The sequence below is a fragment of the Momordica charantia genome (genome assembly GCF_013281855.1).
Source record: "Momordica charantia cultivar OHB3-1 chromosome 10 unlocalized genomic scaffold, Mcharantia_2.0 BLBB01000010.1, whole genome shotgun sequence".
NCBI classification, from domain to species: domain Eukaryota; kingdom Viridiplantae; phylum Streptophyta; class Magnoliopsida; order Cucurbitales; family Cucurbitaceae; genus Momordica; species Momordica charantia.
Window position 1 is genome coordinate 21,683,779 of NW_028275158.1, and position 20,173 is coordinate 21,703,951.

General features: G+C 33.6%; 2 protein-coding genes across 2 annotated transcripts; both read right to left on the minus strand.

The window, feature by feature from the left end:
- Positions 1–9,310: 9,310 nt before the first annotated feature.
- Positions 9,311–10,306, minus strand: LOC111014912 (uncharacterized). The gene has a single exon (XM_022289781.2). It carries the CDS (start codon positions 10,240–10,242, stop codon positions 9,448–9,450), a length of 795 nt encoding a protein of 264 aa, XP_022145473.2. The 5' UTR covers positions 10,243–10,306; the 3' UTR covers positions 9,311–9,447.
- Positions 10,307–12,976: 2,670 nt separating this feature from the next.
- LOC148208784 (uncharacterized) lies at positions 12,977–13,878 on the minus strand. The gene has a single exon (XM_088119002.1). It carries the CDS (start codon positions 13,854–13,856, stop codon positions 13,101–13,103), a length of 756 nt encoding a protein of 251 aa, XP_087975128.1. The 5' UTR covers positions 13,857–13,878; the 3' UTR covers positions 12,977–13,100.
- Positions 13,879–20,173: the final 6,295 nt, after the last annotated feature.

Here is a 20,173-nt window from a genome sequence, read left to right on the forward strand (position 1 = left end):
CTGGACAATTCATTAATGTTTAAAAAAATTAAACACAGGGAAGTAAAAATAAAAATCTTAATTTTTTCTTTTGAAAAATGTCCCTTATATTTTCATTCGAGGGTGATTTCATAAATCTTAACCGGATTCTATTTTTAAATCGGATGCTCGTTTGAGCTTTTGGTCTCTCGTATCAATATTTATGAGTTTCCATCTCAAAACCAATAACCCACCTCATAAATTCTTGTTAGATCCTTACCTCTTTTAAGTTCACCAATCTTGACCGGCTATCATTTTTTGATCGGAGGCTCATTTTAGCTTTTGGGTTCTAATACCATATAAATGTTCATGTGAGTTCCATCTTAAAATCAATTGACAATGAAAGGAGTAGTCGACACTTATGTTATAAATTTTTGTTAGGTCATTTCTTTCAATGCGAGATTCTTAACCGTAGAAAAGAAAAAGATAATCGACAGAAATATGTCTAGCCACATGCCTAATCACTTTTTTTCTGTCGTGAACCCTTTGATTACCCATGTTAAAAATACCCAACTGCCATACTCTATAAACACAAACTATTCATATAGTTTGGTTGTGCTACGATCCCCATACTCGTATCGTCAAATAATTTTGCCTCCGATTTCGATGTTGCTACCTAATTAGATCATTACAACTCAACCGTCACCATTGTGAACTGAATCCTTGATTAATTAATGAATTTTTCAAAAAATGCTATGACATTTACAAGATCATATCTACAAATGTTTTAGAAACACAAAGGTTATAATTTGGTTAAAATTTTGCTTAGAGAAAAGGGCATGAGAAGAGGTTGCTTAGTGTGAACTACGAAGTAGAAAAGGCAGCAGCAAAGAGAGAATAGATAATGGACATTGGAAAATGGCCAGAACTCTGTCTTTTCTGAATAACGTGTGGGGTCCCTCCATCTGATATTGCTTCCTATAGTGGATCTCTCCCTTTTTGTTCATGCTTCATCTAATTTTCTTCTTCTTCTCTTTATATATATGTTCTAAATACGTCATTTCTGACGTCTAAATGAAATGCCATTTTAAATCCTAACTCAAATATTGCAACTCACAGGCACAATATTTATTAATGGTGTTGTATGACATAGAGAAGCAAATGAGATTATAAGCAACCGCGTCTAGGATGATTAGGATTTGAATTAAGATTTGGAAACTGGATTTGACACCTTATGATGTCACAAATGGTATCAGAGAGTTAGAAACTCTCCCAATACGATGTGGTATGGACCAGAAGAATCAAGTGGAAGTTGGTAGGAATGTGACGCTCGAGTACATTAATGAACCGACAACAAATATGAATAAGGGGATCCTAAGATCATGCAACATGCTTAAAAAAGGATTAAAAGAATTGATAGTAACTACATATACTAACAAGGTGCACATCCAATAGATCAATCATAAAAACTCTAAAAATTAAGTGTGTTTGGTTTGGAGAAATCGTAGGTGTTGTATATTGCAACTCACAAACACAATAATTATTAATAGTGTTGTATAACATAGAGAACGAAAGGAGGTAATTACATGCAACCCTCTACGCTCAGGATTCAGATTAAGATTTGAAATCTGAACTTGATACTTTATCTAAATCTTGGACCTAGGACGTCACAAATGACATTAGAGAATTAAAAACTCTCCCAATAGGATGTGCACCTTAAATGGATCCTGAGATCATGCAACAATGCTTAAAAAGGATTAAAAGAATTGATAGTAACCTTTTTTTTTATAAATTATTTAAAGAAGATCACTATTCATTCAAAAGGATATGAGAAACATACAACAAAGGGAGCACTCACTTTAAAGAGATGATGGAGATGTCATAATAATTACAAAGAGCCTTGATTTAGATGACCCAAAGAAAACAAGTCGTTTTTATATCATCCCATAAAAGAGTTGTAGGTCAATATTTGTCTAAAAAAAGACCTTGTTTCTCTTTAACCAAATAAAACAAAGGATAGAGCAAAAACCATTGCACCAAAGCATATTTATGCTGTTTGAGAGTGTGGCCGGTATTTATACATTTTCGTATGAAGGCATCAACACCCCACAGGAAGAACGATGTATATCTTTAAGATTTTGAAGAAATGCGTCCATAGGAAGGTTGAATATGGACAGTGGAGAAATAAATGATCCATAGAATTACTATTTTGATTTTAGAGAGTGCATCCACTTTGGCTTAACCACATGGAAGGAAGTTTAGTTTGGAGCCTATCATGAGTATTATTAATTCCTACCGTAGAAAAAATTTACATTTTTTAGAGGGACAAGAGTTGCCCAAATCTTGGATACTGAACCAAACAATAAGTTCCCACTTTGGCTTGCTAACAGATTTTTCATATACTAACAAGGTACATCTTTAGTGGCTCAATTGGCTCAATTATAAACACTCAAAAAATTAAGCGTATTTAGCTGGGAACCATCTTTACTGGTTGGGTGACCTCCGAGAAATTTTTTTGAAAAACATGTCCGCAAACACAAAAGATGTCTTATTCTTTCAAGGAATTAAAGTCAAGCATATATGACCCAGGTCTTAGGAGATCAATAAATTTCAGGGCCACCATTGTGTCAAATTGAGATTCTAATTCTTGGGCTTTGAGGCATGATATTATAGATATGAAGATATTCCACAATATCCCAGCTATTCACAGAACGTTAGAAGCACATGAATAATCATTCGCTTCCGGAAGAAACTAAAGAATTTCTAAAGAATTCTACAAGATCAATTCATTTTCTTTATCTGACAAATGATCAAGAAAGGGAAGAGATTCTCGAAAAAGGAAAATGATCTGAGCTCGTAAATATAATCCTTTATTCATATTTTTATATATTTCATTTGTGGGTTTGAAAATAAGCACAAAGACGCACCAATAATTTTAATTGGGGGAAGAAATAAGATTATAGAAATTCAAATACGTTCCATTATATATTATTCTAATACCAGGTTAAACTAAAACAAAACCTAGAAACTTAAACTAATAGGTTAAAAAAAGAAAAATTATTCTTTCATTCATATTTTCGACACAATGGCAAGCAGAAATTTCTTCGAGCCATTGAATCTTTGAACCACCTATTTCTCCCCTGCTCACATTACTTCTAATATTTGGTCTCTCCTTTTTGATACCTTTAAAATCTCCCTCCCGTTCGCAGGTAGCATTGATTCCTTTCTCGAAGGAGTCCTTATCACACTAAAATTGCAGCAGAAGGTCCGTTCTATTGGAGTAATGCTGTGGGATCCTAATTTATTTGGAGCATTTGACTGCAGCTTAATTGGGGTTTTTTCGTCTAGCTCTCTTACGTTATATCAACCATTTCTCTTGATTTGAGTTCTTTCGTTTAGTCTCCCTACTAAAAAAAGGAAAAACTTGGATTAAATTGAATACCAAGTGGCCGGTAGAAGAAGGTGATCGGAAAATAGACAAAAGTAAAGCATGGTCCAATAAATTATCCTCACACACATACATTCCAAACTTTTTTAATCATTGGAATTAACCATTCATTAATTTGCATTAAAATTTCAGATTCACTCAAAGGCAGCTTCAACATAATTGATTTAAAAAACACAACACTCCCAAACCCAATTTCTTTTATTCTGGTTGACACACTCTGTACATTGGGTTATTTAACTTAAACTCAAGGGCTTGCATTGTCCTTTGCAACGGTATTTTTAACTGCATATCCCCCATCATATCCACTCTCATCTCCACTTCCTTTGCCACTATTACCATATCCTCCTTCTCCACCATTATTAGACCCAATTCCACTGCCACTGCTACCATAGCCATAGCCACCACGATCTCCTCCTGGACCATATCCTTCACTGCCTCCACTTCCATATCCTCTACCATAACCAACATCACGCTCCACTTCACCTCCATATCCACCGCTGCCATGATCTCCTCGACCCCCATATCTGGAACCACTTCCTCGACCGCCATATATGTTATCATACGATTCATCACCATGGTCGGGATCATACCCTACTCGTGGGCTGGGACGACCATAACCGTAGCGACGATCATAATCCAGGAGGGTTCGGGCGGCCGAAGCTAAGCCCAAACCCACCAGCACAAGAATTCCAAGTGACACAACTCTAAGGGTAGCCATGGAGAAGGGAAGGATGCTTTACAATGCGTCCGTTACTCCTTATATAGCAAATGGTGGAGACTGGAGAGTTAATTCTCAACTGTAGTGGGCGCACATGCAAAAAAGAGATCAACTTGGGATATTAGTTAAACTTCAGGGATGTTCAAGAGGCACTATAGTGTGTTGCCTTTTGTCATTAGGCTCAAAAATAAGATTCCAACTAATTCATATCGGTACTTACGTAAGGCTTTGATCCTGATCTTCCACTTACACTATCTTGCAAGATTTGTTCAGATTCAGAGGAGCTTGTAGCGGTGGAAAGGACCAATTTGATAACATTTTCGTTTATTGTTTTTCGTTTCAATAATAGATGAAAACTTGTGCCAACAGATCACGTGTACATACCATTAAAGTTAAAAGTACAATATAAGTTTGTAAAGTGTGCATATAAGTTCCACGTTGGTTAGTGAAAAGAAGAGAGTGATCTATAATATATATAGATGGTGATAATTGTCTTTATTGGTACGAGACTTTTTGGGTGAAACCAAAAGTAGAACCATGAGGTTTATGCTCAAAATAGACAATATCATATCATTGGATCAGGTGATTTCTTGAAAGTCACGGCTTGAAATTTCATTAAGGTCTAGCCAACCAATGACAATCTTAAATTCTCAATCTCATAAGAGACAGTCCAAGGATCATTATATCGCTTGTCACAAACCTACAACTGTTTCTCTACGCCACGATTTATGGACAATCATTACCTCTCCCAAGCGATATCAGAAACCTAAACTTCACAAATAGTGAGTCCTACCTCACTTTTTAGGTACGCGAAACTATTCTCACACCGAGTATAGAATTAAATTCAACTAACTTGAGCGTCACAGCTTCTCTCTCTGTGCATATTCCATTGTTCGTCGGCCACACCCAAATTCAAACTTTGTAGTGTTTGCAAAGTTATCAATTTCTATAGTTAGATGAAACTACCTTTTAGGTACCAATTATTCTTAACCCTCATGGATGACTTAATTATTGTTCCAAAGGACTAGAGTTAATATAAGGAGGGAATGAGTTCAAACTGGTTACCCTACCTCAGGAATTAGCTGGTCCGGACACTCAAGGATAAAAAAAAAAAAAGAAACACCAACTATTCTTATATAGTTAGGCTTAAACATTCTTATGAATGAAATGTTTTATTGATTGAATTTAATTTTTAAAATTGATATCAAAATTATTAATTTCACCACCTATTAGATTCATGATTTCTCTTGACAATAACTTTGTTCCCTTTATCCAGAATTTGCATAATTAATTTATTATGTGTACACAAACCCACTAAGTAGAGAGCATATTTTATTAGGGCTCTTTTACTCTTTTTGTACTGCAGCCGCCATGAGATTTAGATATGAAATGGCTTATGAAACGACTTAGCATTTAGCATTAGTATAATAATATTTTACATAGCATTTATGCATGTTTCCCTAATTCCCGTTTGAGAGTTACATTATATTATATCATACTAATTATTTCCCATTTGCTATACAATGGTGGGAAAATGATCACTTTAATAAAGATATGAATCTCATAGTGGATGGTTGAGTTATATGAGTGGGAAAACTTAGATGAACAATATATTATTCTATCTAAAAATAATGTCGACGATTTTCTATTAAATAGAAATTAAAACAATGGAATAATCTAAAATGAGAGAAGAAATTGAAAGTTTCATGACTTTAACTATTTTGAGATCGAACTAGTAATTAACTTAATATTTTGAAGAAGAGAACGGTTGGAGTTGAAAGGTATGTAAATAAAATTCCACATTGGCTAGAGGGGATGTCGGGATTGATGGAGCCAAAACGATGTCGAAACCAGCTAGAGATGAGTCGGGACGCGTTGGGATCAAAGCGGGGATGAAAAACAAAGAAGCGGATGCTGCAAGCTAGAGCGGTCGAGAAGACAGCATCGCGGCGCTGTCCTGATGGGGAGCATGGACGCGCTTTTGTGTCTGCAGCACCATGGCGCTGTTTCGAGTATATAAATTCGTAGTTTCAGGTTTTAGGGTTTTCTAAGCCAAACAAGCTGGGGTTTTAGCGGTCGTTTTCAGAGGGTTTTGGCAGCTAATCAGTGGCAGCGGCTCGAGTATTGGCAGAGGCATGCATTGGGGTTGATCCAAATCGACGTTATCTGGGTAATTAGATCTTGATTATTGTGAGTTTTTCATTCCTGTACCTAAGTATTAATTGTATTAAAATATTTAGAAGGTAGGGAGCTTTTGCTAGGACGACCTCTAGGAGATATTTTTGAGGAAAATTTTGTATTCCAATCCTAACATTATTAGTGAATTACTCGCATATTGTGGTTGTGTTTGGATATTTTCGATCGTTACTTTTCCAACAGTGGTGATCCATGATATATAAGAGAGGACAATTATATTGCATGAGATCTTTCGGGTAAAACCAAAATCAAAGCGTGAGGGCGCTATGTCCAAAGTGAACAATATCATACTATTATCAAGATACTTGAGGTAAGGTATTAGTTTTTTTCCTTATTTAACATCGATGATAATGTTAAGGATCCCACATTGATAAAAGAAGGGACTTAACAATGGTTTATAATAGACATGAGCTACTCCTCTCATTGCCAATTGGTTTTGAGATGGAACCCATGAATATTAATAGATAATAGTTAAATATCTCACATGGAAAAGATAGGAGAACCTAATTAAAATTAATATAAAAAATACCTCAACTATTCTTCTAACCTATCAACACAATCATCTTCTCATGTCATGGGATTATTAACAAGTTGTCAGGATACTCATGAATATAAAAAAAGAATATTTCTGAAACTATTAATTAATCAACCATGGTTCTCTCTTTTTGTACTGTGTAGCCGCCACGAGATTATGATCATGAAACGACTTCCAATTACTATAGCTATGTACATTAGCACTTATGCATGATCCCCTAATAATTTCCCACTTGAGAGAAACATTAAAATAATTTCCCATTTTCTAAACAATGGTGGAAAAATGATCCCAATTTTAAACATATAAATCTCACAGTGGTTTGATCTGTGAGTGAGACAATTTAGATGAATGTGAGTCCTGTGCTGATTTGGATATCATATTATAAATCTTTATTAAGTGTATTATATAACAACAATAATATATTTTTATTGCCAAAACCAACATAGTTCAGCGGTAATTGACACGTATCTCTAACCAAAAAATTGTGAGTTCGATCTCCCATCCCACATGTTGTACTAAAAAAAATATATGTATATATATTTTAATCATCCAATGTTTTTTTTTCCAAAGAATGATGCGAAACTTTGACTTTTTAGTCGAAAATATATGTCTTAATCAGTTGAGTTATATTCAGGTTACGAATTTTAACACGTTGTTAGATTCTTTAAATTGGAAAAAAAAACTATCATTATTAATCTTTTAAATGAAAAAGTGACATGATTCATTTTGTTGTTATCCTATCATATCTATGATTTTAAATATGCTGAAAATTTCTAGAAAAAATTCTTTTATTTTCATTAACTTCTTTTCTTATATTATGACTATTGATCAACATGCTTTAAATGCTATCTTCTCTTAGATCGAGGGATATATAATATGTGGTCGTACTATATTATCTCCTATATCATGAACTATTAATTAAATATAATTATTGTCAATATGAATTTAGTTCAACAGGTTAAGGTATATATGTACGATTAGAATGTCGTGAATTCGAATCTTCCACCCCACATGTTGTACTGAAAAAAATATATACATACATAATTGTTAATTGACAACAAAATAGTTTCTTTTGTTTTTTTCTTTATTTTCTTAATAATATTTTAATATATATAAAAATAATTCAAAGCTTGTTAAATTTATAGGGATAACATTAAAAAAAAAAAAAAAATTAAGCAACATAAATTAGAAATAAGAGTAAATTTAGTTTTCGAAACACTATTTTAACAAATTTCTTTTTGAGTACTCTGTCACCCAATTTAAATTAGTAGGCTAACAAAAATCTTACCCAAACAACGGGCTTTGGGAAATAAAATGCTCAATCCTCAAAGTCTAATCAATAATAACAGTAAATGCGAGATAGGATTGAAAAACAAACCCACCAAAAAGTATTTGTTTTAGGGCCTAGGTTTAGTCTTCTGCAAACGCAAGTTTGGAAAGATTACAATGGATTTCACTCTACAACGCTCTCTAGATACCACGATAATAGTTACCTAGCTTCTAAGCATTACGACCACATCTTTACTTGAAAATATAGAGTGAAAAACCTCACTAACCTTACGATAACAGCTGCCACAATGCTCTACCAATTAAGGATTTAAACTTGAAAGCTTAAGGGACCTAACAAGGATTTATAATAGACATGAGTAGCCAATTAATAATTTTGAGATGAAACCCATGAAATATTGATACTACTAACCCTTTTCTCGTTTCTTATTCTTTCAAACTGCGAAGTGTTGGCCCTTAATTTTTTTTTTGACTGATTTTGTAGTAATATCTTGGTAAGTGTTGGGAAAAAAATACCCTCTGCTATTATGCGCACAAAAAATAGCTAAAGGAATGAAAAACCTCACTGAACACACTAGAACGGGTTGTTGACATTGCTCCACAACCCAAGAATTCTTTACCTCTCTGCCAAAACTCACTACCGTCGCCCCTCTGAACTTTTCGAGAAAAAGAGGTACAATTTCATTAAGAGGTATATGAGAAACATACAAAAAGGAAGAGCCTAAAAAAAGGTGTCTAATCACAAGAAATGGTAGCTATAAAGTAATTAAAAAAAGATTTGATTTGGAGGATTAGATCAATGATGTCCTCCCAAAGCCGCTCCTCTCATTTTCTGCAACAACACATTTTAAATTCAACCACAACCACTTGAAAAAACCTAATCTAAGAAAAAAATTCTTTATAAATCGAAGTAGTGTTGAGATGCTACTCTTTGATTTTGATTTTGTTTTGGCTCCACTATTCCCAACAAATTTATGTTATATGCATTAAATTCCCACCATAAGAATAATGGTCTATTGTAGTGAATTTTGTCAGCTATTACGACAGTTATAAATTGCTGCAAGATATATTACCAATGAGTTTAATAGTTGTTTGTACACGCTGTGTTAAAAGGGTCTCTTGCAGTGATTTGAGTAACCAACTGACATCACACCAAAAAACATGATGATGAAGAGAAAAAAGAAAATTACATATTGCATTTGATTTAGAAATACTATAACATTGTCACCCAAATTCAATTTATTACGGTTCACACGATGAACATCGGGTAGGGATGGGATAACCTTTGAGATGATAATATGTACTTTAAGGTGCATACCCACCATGATATCCTCCTTCACCACTGCTGCCGTAGCCACCTCCCGATCCTCCGCCACCTCCATAGCCACCTCCGTGCGCTCTTCCAGCACCGTATCCACCTCCTCCACCTTTCCCGCTGCCACTACCACCTCCGTAGCCGCCTTTGGAACCACCATAACCACCACCAGACCCTCCTCCTCCTCCACTTCCATAACCAGCACCATGCTCTCCCGGACCATATCCGGCACCACCACCGCCTCCACTTCCATATCCTCCACCTCCGCTGCTACCATAACCAGCCCCATGGTCTCCTCCGCCCCCATATCCACTTCCTCCGCCACTACCGCTACCGTATCCTTTTCCACGCCCATCTACATCTCCATATCCTCTGCCGCTTCCTCCACCGCCACCACTCCCGTATCCAGCGCCTCCAAGGCCAGATCCCATCCCTCCTCCATATCCACCACCTCCACCACTCCCATAACCAGCTCCATGATCTCTTGCGCCTCCATATCCAGAGCCACCTCCTCCGCCGCCACCGCTCCCATATCCAGAACCTCCCAAGGCAGAGCCAGTTCCGCTCCCATATCCTCCACCAGCACCACCACCATATGCACCATAGGGTCGATCATGATGCTCAGGATCGTACCCTACTTTTGGGTTAAGCACAGGACGATCGTAATCATATCCCACAGCTGAGTGATGTGGAGGATCATATGCGAGAAGGTTTCTAGCAGCCGAAGCTAAGCCTAAACCCACCAGCAGAAGAAAACCAAGGGATAAAATTCTAGGGTTAGCCATATATAAGGGAGATATGTCTTAGAATGCATTCATTCATTTCATTATATAGGAAATGGTGAGGCTTCAGTTCAAAGAAATAGAGAGGAAATGTCATCATTACAAAAAAGTATCATTTAGAAGAGAATGTCATAATTATAAAAAAGGTCCGTTTAAAAGACCATGACGAAGCAGCCAACTTTCAAGCCTAACTTCTCTTTGTTCTTAGTGGTTAACAGAGTGCACATGCAATTAAAAAAAAAAAAAAATCATAATTTGGATATGCATGACTTCCACTTACACCATTTTTAAAGATTTTTGTAAGATTTAGAGAATCAAAGAAAAACTCAGAGAGCAGCGGTGAAATTAATCTCTTCTATTACCTCCAATTTATTTTGCCTTTCTATAAATTTGAGCTGGGTTAAATAAAAGTTTTAAATGTTCATATTGATGGAAATTTTGAAATGTCAAATTGGTAAAATCGTGTCAGTCAAAATTTTTATAAAACATCCATGTGGATAGATATTTTTGAAAAAAATTATAAAAATAAAAAACTTCATAATCAATATTTAAATAAGTAAGTAAGCACTTTACACTTTTAAATAAATAAAAAAGTATAAGTATTAGTATTATGTATGTATTAGTGATATTATCTAGATATTTTTTTTCTCATACTTTGCCGATTATTTTACGATATTATGGAAATATCGATTCACTCTCGGTATATAGATGTCAAACCCATAAACATGTATAAAGTAGAAAATTTGACCTATATTTAATAACCTATTCATAGTTAATATTCTGAAGTTTTATCTTTGGAGTGTTTTAATTTATGGTTGAATTAAGTAATTTTTGTCGTTAGATTAAAATATTCATATTATTCAATTTTAGCATCTTGTGATTTATTTTATTATTTTTTTAAAATAACGACTATCTTAATTATCACCTGATATTAGGTATTTCGTCAAATGAATTTTGTGCGTTTTATTAATTAAGAATGATTTTACAAAATTAAAATTTTGAAAATTCTGGAAATAATTCACTCACTAAACTAAATATGTACTTTTTCCTACATGAAACCTTCCAATCAAGGTTTTAGATGTCGATGTCGATGACAATATCGAGGTCTTAATTTCATGGAAATATCAATAAAAATATCGATGAAATGTTGATGTCGATGGATATTTCTATAAATGTTAGAAAAATTTAAAAAATCGTAAAAATATTTAAATTGACAAATAAACATTTTTCTATTTCTAAATTAATTAAAAGTGATTAATATTAATATTATGTATATATTAATGACATTTTGTTGATATTTTTCATATTTTGTCGATTTTCTTGTACTATGATGGAAATGTCGATTTGTCCCTCATGTCGATATCGAACCCATGAAAACATGTCGACGTGTCGACAGATATTTAAAACCATGCCTCCAATCTAAATTTTGCTTCATCAAGAATTAAAAAAATTAAAAAGATTTTTGAAACATTGAATATACAATTTGCTTGACAAACATTGACTATTTGCTTTATAAGATATTTGCATGATTCTTAATTGATGATGCCTATAAAAACGCACTAAGTTTGAGATATTTTATTTGGGTTTTATTTATTTATTTTTTTTAATTATTGTAATTTTTAGCGCAGCCGCCATGAGATTGAGATATTGTAAAATGGGTTCTGAAACGATTTTGCATTACCATAATTTTTATACATACCATTATGCACATGTTTCCCTAATTCCCATTTGAGAAATAATACATTAAATAATTTCCCATTTGCTATATAATAATGGTGGCAAAATGATCACACTTTAAAGATATAAATCTCATAGTGGTTGAGCTACGACTGATATTATTTAGATATCATTGAACTAATTGTGTCATATAAATATATATTTATATATGAATTAGATAAATGCATTAATCATTCTAAATTATCAATCAATCCTTGATAAATTATGATAAATTTAATTTTTTATAGAAATTTTATTAGAAACTTGAATTTAGAACGTACTAATAATTTTTTTTTTAAACTTTAGGAATCAATTATTATTAAAAATAGAGAAATTTTACTATGTAATATAAATTTAATATGTATTTCACAAAATGTCATAATTTTTTATGACAATTTGTTAAGGACAATGAAATTCCACCGGTACCGAAAGTATGATATTTGTCTTCATAATTTTGTTTTTAGTTTCACCCAAAAAGCTTCGTACCAACGGAGATGTCGTCTCTCTCACTTATATATCTATAATCTTCCTTTTATCTAGTCAATGTGAGGCTTTGATCGCATTTCTGAGATTAAATTAAAATACATGCAAACAAGGGAACATACATGTTTTTTTTTCATATCCCTCCCTCTCTCAATAGTCTTAAACCCAAGTGAATTTAAAGGGGAGGTAAATTACCTCATCATTTTATAATTAAAAAAACTCAATGAAAGCATATTTGTGCATTTTTTCCAAAGTTGTTTTCTTTTTTTAAATTTCCTTAATTAGTTCGTTTTAAAGATACCCAATTATTACAGAACTAAATAGTTCTTCTTTCTAATGTACAGCAACCAACTTAATCTTTAAATCTGACTCGTTATAGGTTTAAAACAGATCCAAAAACATAAACAAAAACTAATTAAATGTAATGATCGATAATTTAAAGGTGAAAAGGGAGAATATATTTCATAATAGTTCATTTCTCACATTGGAATGCATGGAAAAGTTTCTATTTCACACATTCATTAGAAAGTTACTGAAATTCATTTAGAAATATAACATCTTCATTAATTACCCAAATTCATTATTTTATTTTTGTTGATACATAAGAGTAGAATATTGGATAATCATTTTCATGTTCCAACCGAGGGATAAGCAAAGCTTTCTCAATATCCACCGTCATATCCTCCTTCTTCACCACTGCTGCCGTAGCCACCTCCTGATCCTCCGCCGCCTCCATATCCGCCTCCGTGCGCTCCTCCAGCACCGTACCCTCCTCCTCCACCTTTTCCGCCGCCGCTACCGCCTCCGTAGCCACCTTTAGAACCACCATAACCACCACCAGATCCTCCTCCTCCTCCACTTCCATAACCAACACCATGCTCTCCCGGACCATATCCAGCACCGCCACCGCCTCCACTTCCGTATCCTCCACCTCCGCCGCTACCATAACCAGCCCCATGGTCTCCTCCGCCTCCATATCCACTTCCTCCACCACCACCGCTACCGTATCCTTTTCCACGCCCACCTGCATCTCCATATCCTCCGCCGCTTCCTCCGCCGCCGCCACTCCCGTATCCAGCACCTCCAAGGCCAGATCCCATCCCTCCTCCATATCCACCACCTCCACCACTCCCGTAACCAACTCCATGATCTCCTGCACCACCATATCCAGAACCACCTCCTCCGCCGCCACCACTTCCATATCCAGAACCTCCCAGAGAAGAGCCAGCTCCAGCACCATATCCTCCACCAGAACCACCACCATATGCACCATCATGGTGGTCGCGATCATATCCTACTCTCCGATCATAAGGGTTATATGCATCAGGATCATGGCCGAGAAGGGTTCTGGCCGCCGAAGCTAAGCCGAAACCCAGCAGCAGAAGAAAAGCAAGGGAGAAAGCTTTAGAGATTGCCATGGCTGAAGGGATGCCTTAGAATGCATCCATTGATCTCCTTATATAGGAAATGGTGGAGGCTTCATTGGCTTGCTTTTCCACTGTGTGCTTAGTGGTCATGACATGCAAAAAAAAGAGAAGTTGGATATATCTCTCCTATGTGGCTCAAGAGGAATGTGCATTAATTTGCCTTTTTGTGCTATTTTTTTAATTACCATTGCATTTCAAAGTTAGATTTTGCGCTTTGATCTGAAAATATATCTTGAATGCTTCCCAGGCTTTTTCGAAAAATCAAACTATCAAAGTTAGGTAAGTTTAACCATTTGATATTAAAAATTAATTTGTAGTGAGTGGTCATTTTTATATTGATTAAAATTTCAAAGCTAGTTTAAATAATATTTCGGCAAGTGTATTTGTGGTTTTGGTTCATTTTGGTTATGGATTACAAAATATCCCAGTTTGAGTTTGTTGGACTCTGTTGCTATATCAATATTACCGTCTCAAAATCAATTGACAATCAGATAGCTTATATTTGTTATAAATATTTATTAGATCATTTATTTTTTCAATGTAAATAATAAAAGACTTAGAGAGAATGAGTTCAAACTATGGGGGTTTGTTTTAACTCCAAAACAAAAAATGTGGGATCCTTAAGACCAACAAGGCAAAAATTGATATCTTTCTCAAAGGGAGAAGCCTCATGGAGTTTGATTTTTTCTACTTTTCCCACAACAATTTTTCAACAAACGATAATTTATTTACTCATTATTTTCAAGAAAATTGCATTTTTTTTTCCAGTAGCCTAAAGCCATTAAGATAATTTTATTTATTTGAATTTAATTTGGCCTCCCAAAATAGATTCATCACCTCGACAATATTAGAAATCGACCTCTTAAATCCCCAATTTCCATCATAGGATTTTTTTTAGAAAATATTAAAGAAAAATATTTGATTTGTTAACTTTTAGAAATATCAAGAGGTATTTTCAAAAAAAAAAAAAAAGAAATATCACGGTGGAAATGCCTTTATAGAATTTTTTTTATAATTTAAATGTTTTTTTTTACATTAAAATTTTCCATATAAAAGAAGAATTACAAAAACTAAATACATCTTTTTAACTAAAAAAAAGATATTTATTTGCTTATAAAGATAAACTTTTTTAAGAAAAAATAAAATGAAAACAATTTGTCTTAGTAATTTAATTTTTTTTTTTGTTCAAGCAAAATATGAGGATAAATAATAGCGATTTAAATTACATATTTTCTTTAAGAAATATATTAAAAATCAAATCTTGGCATTCTGAGATATTGATTTTTATCCTCAAAGAATCCAAGAACATCGACCTCTTGAATATTTCGTTGTTCCATCGTCGGAAAATTCTTTTGCAAAATTTGAGTTGAAGATCTTTAATAAAATAAAAAAAATAACATTTATTGTATAATATTACATAACATATACATTTACCAAATATCATAGATGTCATAAAAAACATGTTAGAAAGATAACCAATAAAATCTAATGTTAGAAATAGTTCAAGCGACAATAATAAAAATAAAGATAAATGAATAACCAAAATAAAATAATCAAAACATATCCTAATGCATGAACATCTCAAATTAAACTTATAATTAGGTCACGACTGTTGGGGGCAAAATTATGACCAACCACGTGCTGAGATATGACCGATCTCATAAGCCCATCTACGGCCGAGCTCCTAAGCTCATCTAAAAAGAGCTCCTTAAGTGCATCTACGGAAAAGCTCCTAAGCTCATCTACGGAAGAGCACCTAAGCTGGTCGAACTCCTAAGCTCATCTACGGAAGAGCTCCTAAGTTGACCAAGCTCACGAGCTCATCTAAGGTTTTATTTGTACAGAGTCCAAATAAGGGAAATTTGAGTGGTTGTGGGCAGTGTGTGAAAAACAGAGTTCGTATCTTGTGGGTTTAGTGAGGGTATTTTCAATTGTGTAATCCTAGGTAACCATTGTAAGAGTACTTAGAAGCAAGATAGTAATATCTTGAGTGTGATCTCCATTGTAATATTCCCAACTATAGTTGAACTTGCTTTTCCACAGAAGACTGGACGTAGTCCCAAGATAGGGGCAAACTAGTATAATCCCTATGGTGTTAAGCTTTTCTATCCCTATCACTTATTCCTTTGTTATTATTACTTACTTATCTGCTTTTAGTCCGAGGAAGGAGAAAATCAAATAGTTCCTATTTGAAGAACTTACAGGAGGATCACTGTATCTATATTTTTTTCCCAACAAGAAGTTGTGTAATGAGTGAAAAAGAAAAGAAGATAAAGAAAAAAATACTTATAAAAAATAAATTGAACCAGTGAGAAAAGTTGTAAGAGGGAAGAAGAAATTGTGGAGCAAAGAAAGAAATGATAAAACAAAAAAAATATTCAAAAGTCGAGAAAGAAAAGGTGGTGAGATAGAAGAAACAGTCTGAAAAAAAATCAAGAAATAATCAACAAGAGAAAAAAAAAAACTCTAGTATGAGAGAAAAAAAATGTCAAGAAGAATGGAAAACTTTTGTGGTCTTCTCTTGTGTCCCATGTTATTTTTTTAAGGAAAATATCACACAATTAAACAAAATGAAATATATTATTAATTGACAGCTTTGATTTTTTACCTAATTCGCCTGATCAAATTAAGAAAATTTCCAAACATAAATATTTTATTTTATTTTCATTTAAAAGTTTTTATTTTTAGAAGAGATGGAATCCAAATTTAATCAAAATATCTTTTTGATTTTATTATTATTTATTTTCATTTTCTTTTGATAAAATATAAAAAAAAGGAAAAATATTTGTCCTAAAATATCAACAAAAATTCTACAATAAAAATACTACAAATCAAATAGAAAAAGAAGAGTGAAATGGAATATTTGTGATGATAGATTGCAAACCAGGTATTGTTTGTGTTTACACGTGAGTTATTACATTCTCGGTAATCAGAATAGTGAGTCTTTGGACCACCTATTTCTCCAGTGTCCTTACTCTACATCTCTATGGGAGCATTTGCTTGATTTCTTCAATATTTCCATGGCGTATCCTACTAGAGTTGAAAATTTTATTGCGAAATTTATCAACATATATCTCTTTTTTAATGGTAGAAATGTGCTATGGTGCAATGAACATTTCCAGGCCATTTGGTAGGAGAGAAAAACAATAGTCTCTTCTCATAAGTTTTTAAATCTGCAACGACTATATGGGATGATATCAAAATTACCGTTTCTTCTTGGTTTTCAAAATCGACATTTTATTGTAATTATGACATTTCCACCATTGTTCTGAATTGGAACGCTTTCACTTAGTCTTGTATATTGTATGTTTTCTTCCTATACTTTTTTTGAATAGATGGTGTGTTTTCTTTTCAAAAAGAAAAAAAAAAAAGACTAGATCAAAAGAACGATTTATATAAATGATTTGTATCTATTTAATCTTTCAAATTTTAGAAAGCTTCCATTATACCTGGGAGTGAGATTATATTAACTGGATTCCTCGTTATTAATATTTAATCCTAATTAAACGATTACACATCAAATAATTATTATGATAAATGTTGGCTAATTTGATATGATGTGGTTAATAGATAGGACTAGACAAAATAAAGTGATCACTCGGTGTAACATATTCCTAATCTTTAAAAGGGAACGTTGCAAATCATTTTCATATCATATTTTATTTTGTGGTGGAATTTTTTTTAATCATTTATCTATCACCTTATACCAAATCAATTGAAGTTGATTAATTCCCTTGCAAACATTCTTCTCTTTTATCATTGATTTGCATGATATAATTTATGATAATCGGATAAAACCCACTAAGTAAATAGTAGATAGAGTATAGGATATTGTTTCTCCGTTTTGTAATGCAGCCTCCATTAATATAATATACTAAGTAGAGATGAAATGACTTTACATTAATATAATATACTTTTATAAAGAATTTAGGTTTGTTCCCCTAATTCTGATTTGAGAGAGAAACATTAAATAACTTCCCATTTCCTATATAATGATAGAAAAATTATCGCATTTTAAAGATAAGTCTTGTTGTGGTTAAGCTATGATCAGTGACAATTTTAAACAACTTTCAACTTGACTATTATATATATATATATATATATTTTGCAAAGGGGTTATTATATATTATAATTATTTAAAAACAAGGACATGCTGATTCATAAGGCATACATAATGTGTCCCAATAATACTTCTAGATTGGTTTTGGTTAATAAAATGAACTAAAGTCTTAACAAGATTATGTTTGAAAAGTCGACAAAAGTGGATTACTAAGTGGGGTTGGGTGAGCTAAAGTGAGCCTAGTTCGGTGGTAATTGACATATATGTTTAATCCAAGAGGTTGTGAGTTCGATCTCCTATCGCCACATGTTGTTATGTCATTTGCTAAATTCGTATAGTAAAAATTTGTTTAGATTAAGGGTGCGTTTAGGAGTGATTTTGATATGATTTTGCCAATCGTTAAAATCACTTCCATTTCCATTGATGATGTTTGGCAAATTAAACATTTGATTTTAAGAAAACATAAAATCACATAAAATTGATTTTTATTGTATCACTTGGATGATAATTTTGAAAAATAAATTATTCTTAAATCTCTTTTTACACTCCCCTACCATCATTCCAACACACTTTAAATTAATATTTGAACCTATAGGTAAAGCCTAGCCTAGAGGGGAGTGTTATAAAAATACATATGTGACCTCACAAGAGAATTCCAAAGGACCCTTATTAAATATTTCTTCATAATCTTTAAAGGAAAAAACTTTCCTCCTGAAGTGTTGAATTGCATGATCTAGTAATATATAGACAAGTGTGTGTGTGTTTTTTTTTTTCAATTTTGCATAATTCTTACATTGTCCACTTGTCTATATGTTGTTGACCCACGCAGGAATTCAGGAGGAGGCAAGTTTTATCCATCTTTGAATAAGAACAAATCATATTAATTTGATATCTCATATTCCAACTCAAATAACATTTATTTATTTTTTTCGAAAAGACATCAAACCATTTCATTCAAGTATGTGGAAACATACACAAAATGGAAGTTAGATGAAAGCGCTACAATTAAGAGGAATGAAAGGTATATCATAATTATAAAAAAGAGTTGATTTAGATGATCAAGAAGAGGCAAGAACTATGATGTCATCCCATAAGGATGATATCGATTGTTTCGCTCCAACCAAACGGTCTACAAAATAGCACCCACCGCATTGCACCAAAGTATATCTCGATGGTTGTTGGATGGAGGGGAAAGCGCTGAAAAATTTGAAAAAATCACAGGTATATTCACACCCCAAGCACAGAAATTTTTGTTACTAAATCATTAGTTACACAAACAATTTATCTAGCACGTAGGAAACATAAAGAAAAGGAAAGTATCAGTCATTTCAATGACTGATATAATTGCTATGCAATCAAGGGAATAAATCCAACGAATATAAGGAAAGGCTTCCACAATATCAGCATGATTGTGGAAAAAATCACTCCAACGGCAGGGAGGAAATAACATCAATAATGCGCTGTAATTGGCCAACATTTGTAAGGAAGAAGCCAGCCTGTGTTGCCTAGTTGTTGCTGTCATTAAGGTTGCTATAATTTTGGTGTTGATGGTCTGGTGTTATTTGTTTGAATATGAGGAAGTGTATTTTGTTGATCTTTTACAAGCGCTTCTGCTATAAAGTCTTCAATGTGAATGTTGGATCGATACAAGGCTAGAAAAATATCAAATAAGCGATACCAGAGATGAGATGTGAGAGAGCAGTGTAGCAATAAATGATCTATGGATTCAGTCTAGAATCGAGGATCCTACCTTGTCCAATGGTGCTACCAAAAAGATAAATTTCTGCCATGCCCCACCTTCCACAACGTGGACTGATTGAAGAAATCAAGATTCTTTTGAATGTGGAAACAAAGAGATCTATAACTGCTGAATTTACAGAATGTGGGAATAGAAACTGGGGTGAGAGCTATATATTTTTCAGATATTAAAGCCTTACAGAGGCTCAATTTTTCTGTAGAGAAGCGCCAAAGCCATCTTGTGAGGAGGGGCAGCGTTGATGGTGTAGATTTTCCTAATTCCAAATCCCCCAAGGTTTATGGGGAGAATGGTGATATCCCATCTAATGAGGTGTGAGTTGCACCAGAGTGAGACGACCACCTTTCGAGATATAAGAGTATTTCCAGTTATCGAGCTTTCTTTCAATTCCTTCAATAATGGAGTCTCAAAAAAGTACAGCTCCAGATTTCCCGCCTAGAGGCATACCCAAATATGTGGAAGGAAAAACTTGATATGGACAACCCCATATGG

What these genes read in the sequence shown, in the direction of transcription:
- LOC111014912 (XM_022289781.2), bottom strand. Translation starts at nt 10,242, where the DNA reads ATGGCTAACCCTAGAATTTTATCCCTTGGTTTTCTTCTGCTGGTGGGT.
- LOC148208784 (XM_088119002.1), bottom strand. Translation starts at nt 13,856, where the DNA reads ATGGCAATCTCTAAAGCTTTCTCCCTTGCTTTTCTTCTGCTGCTGGGT.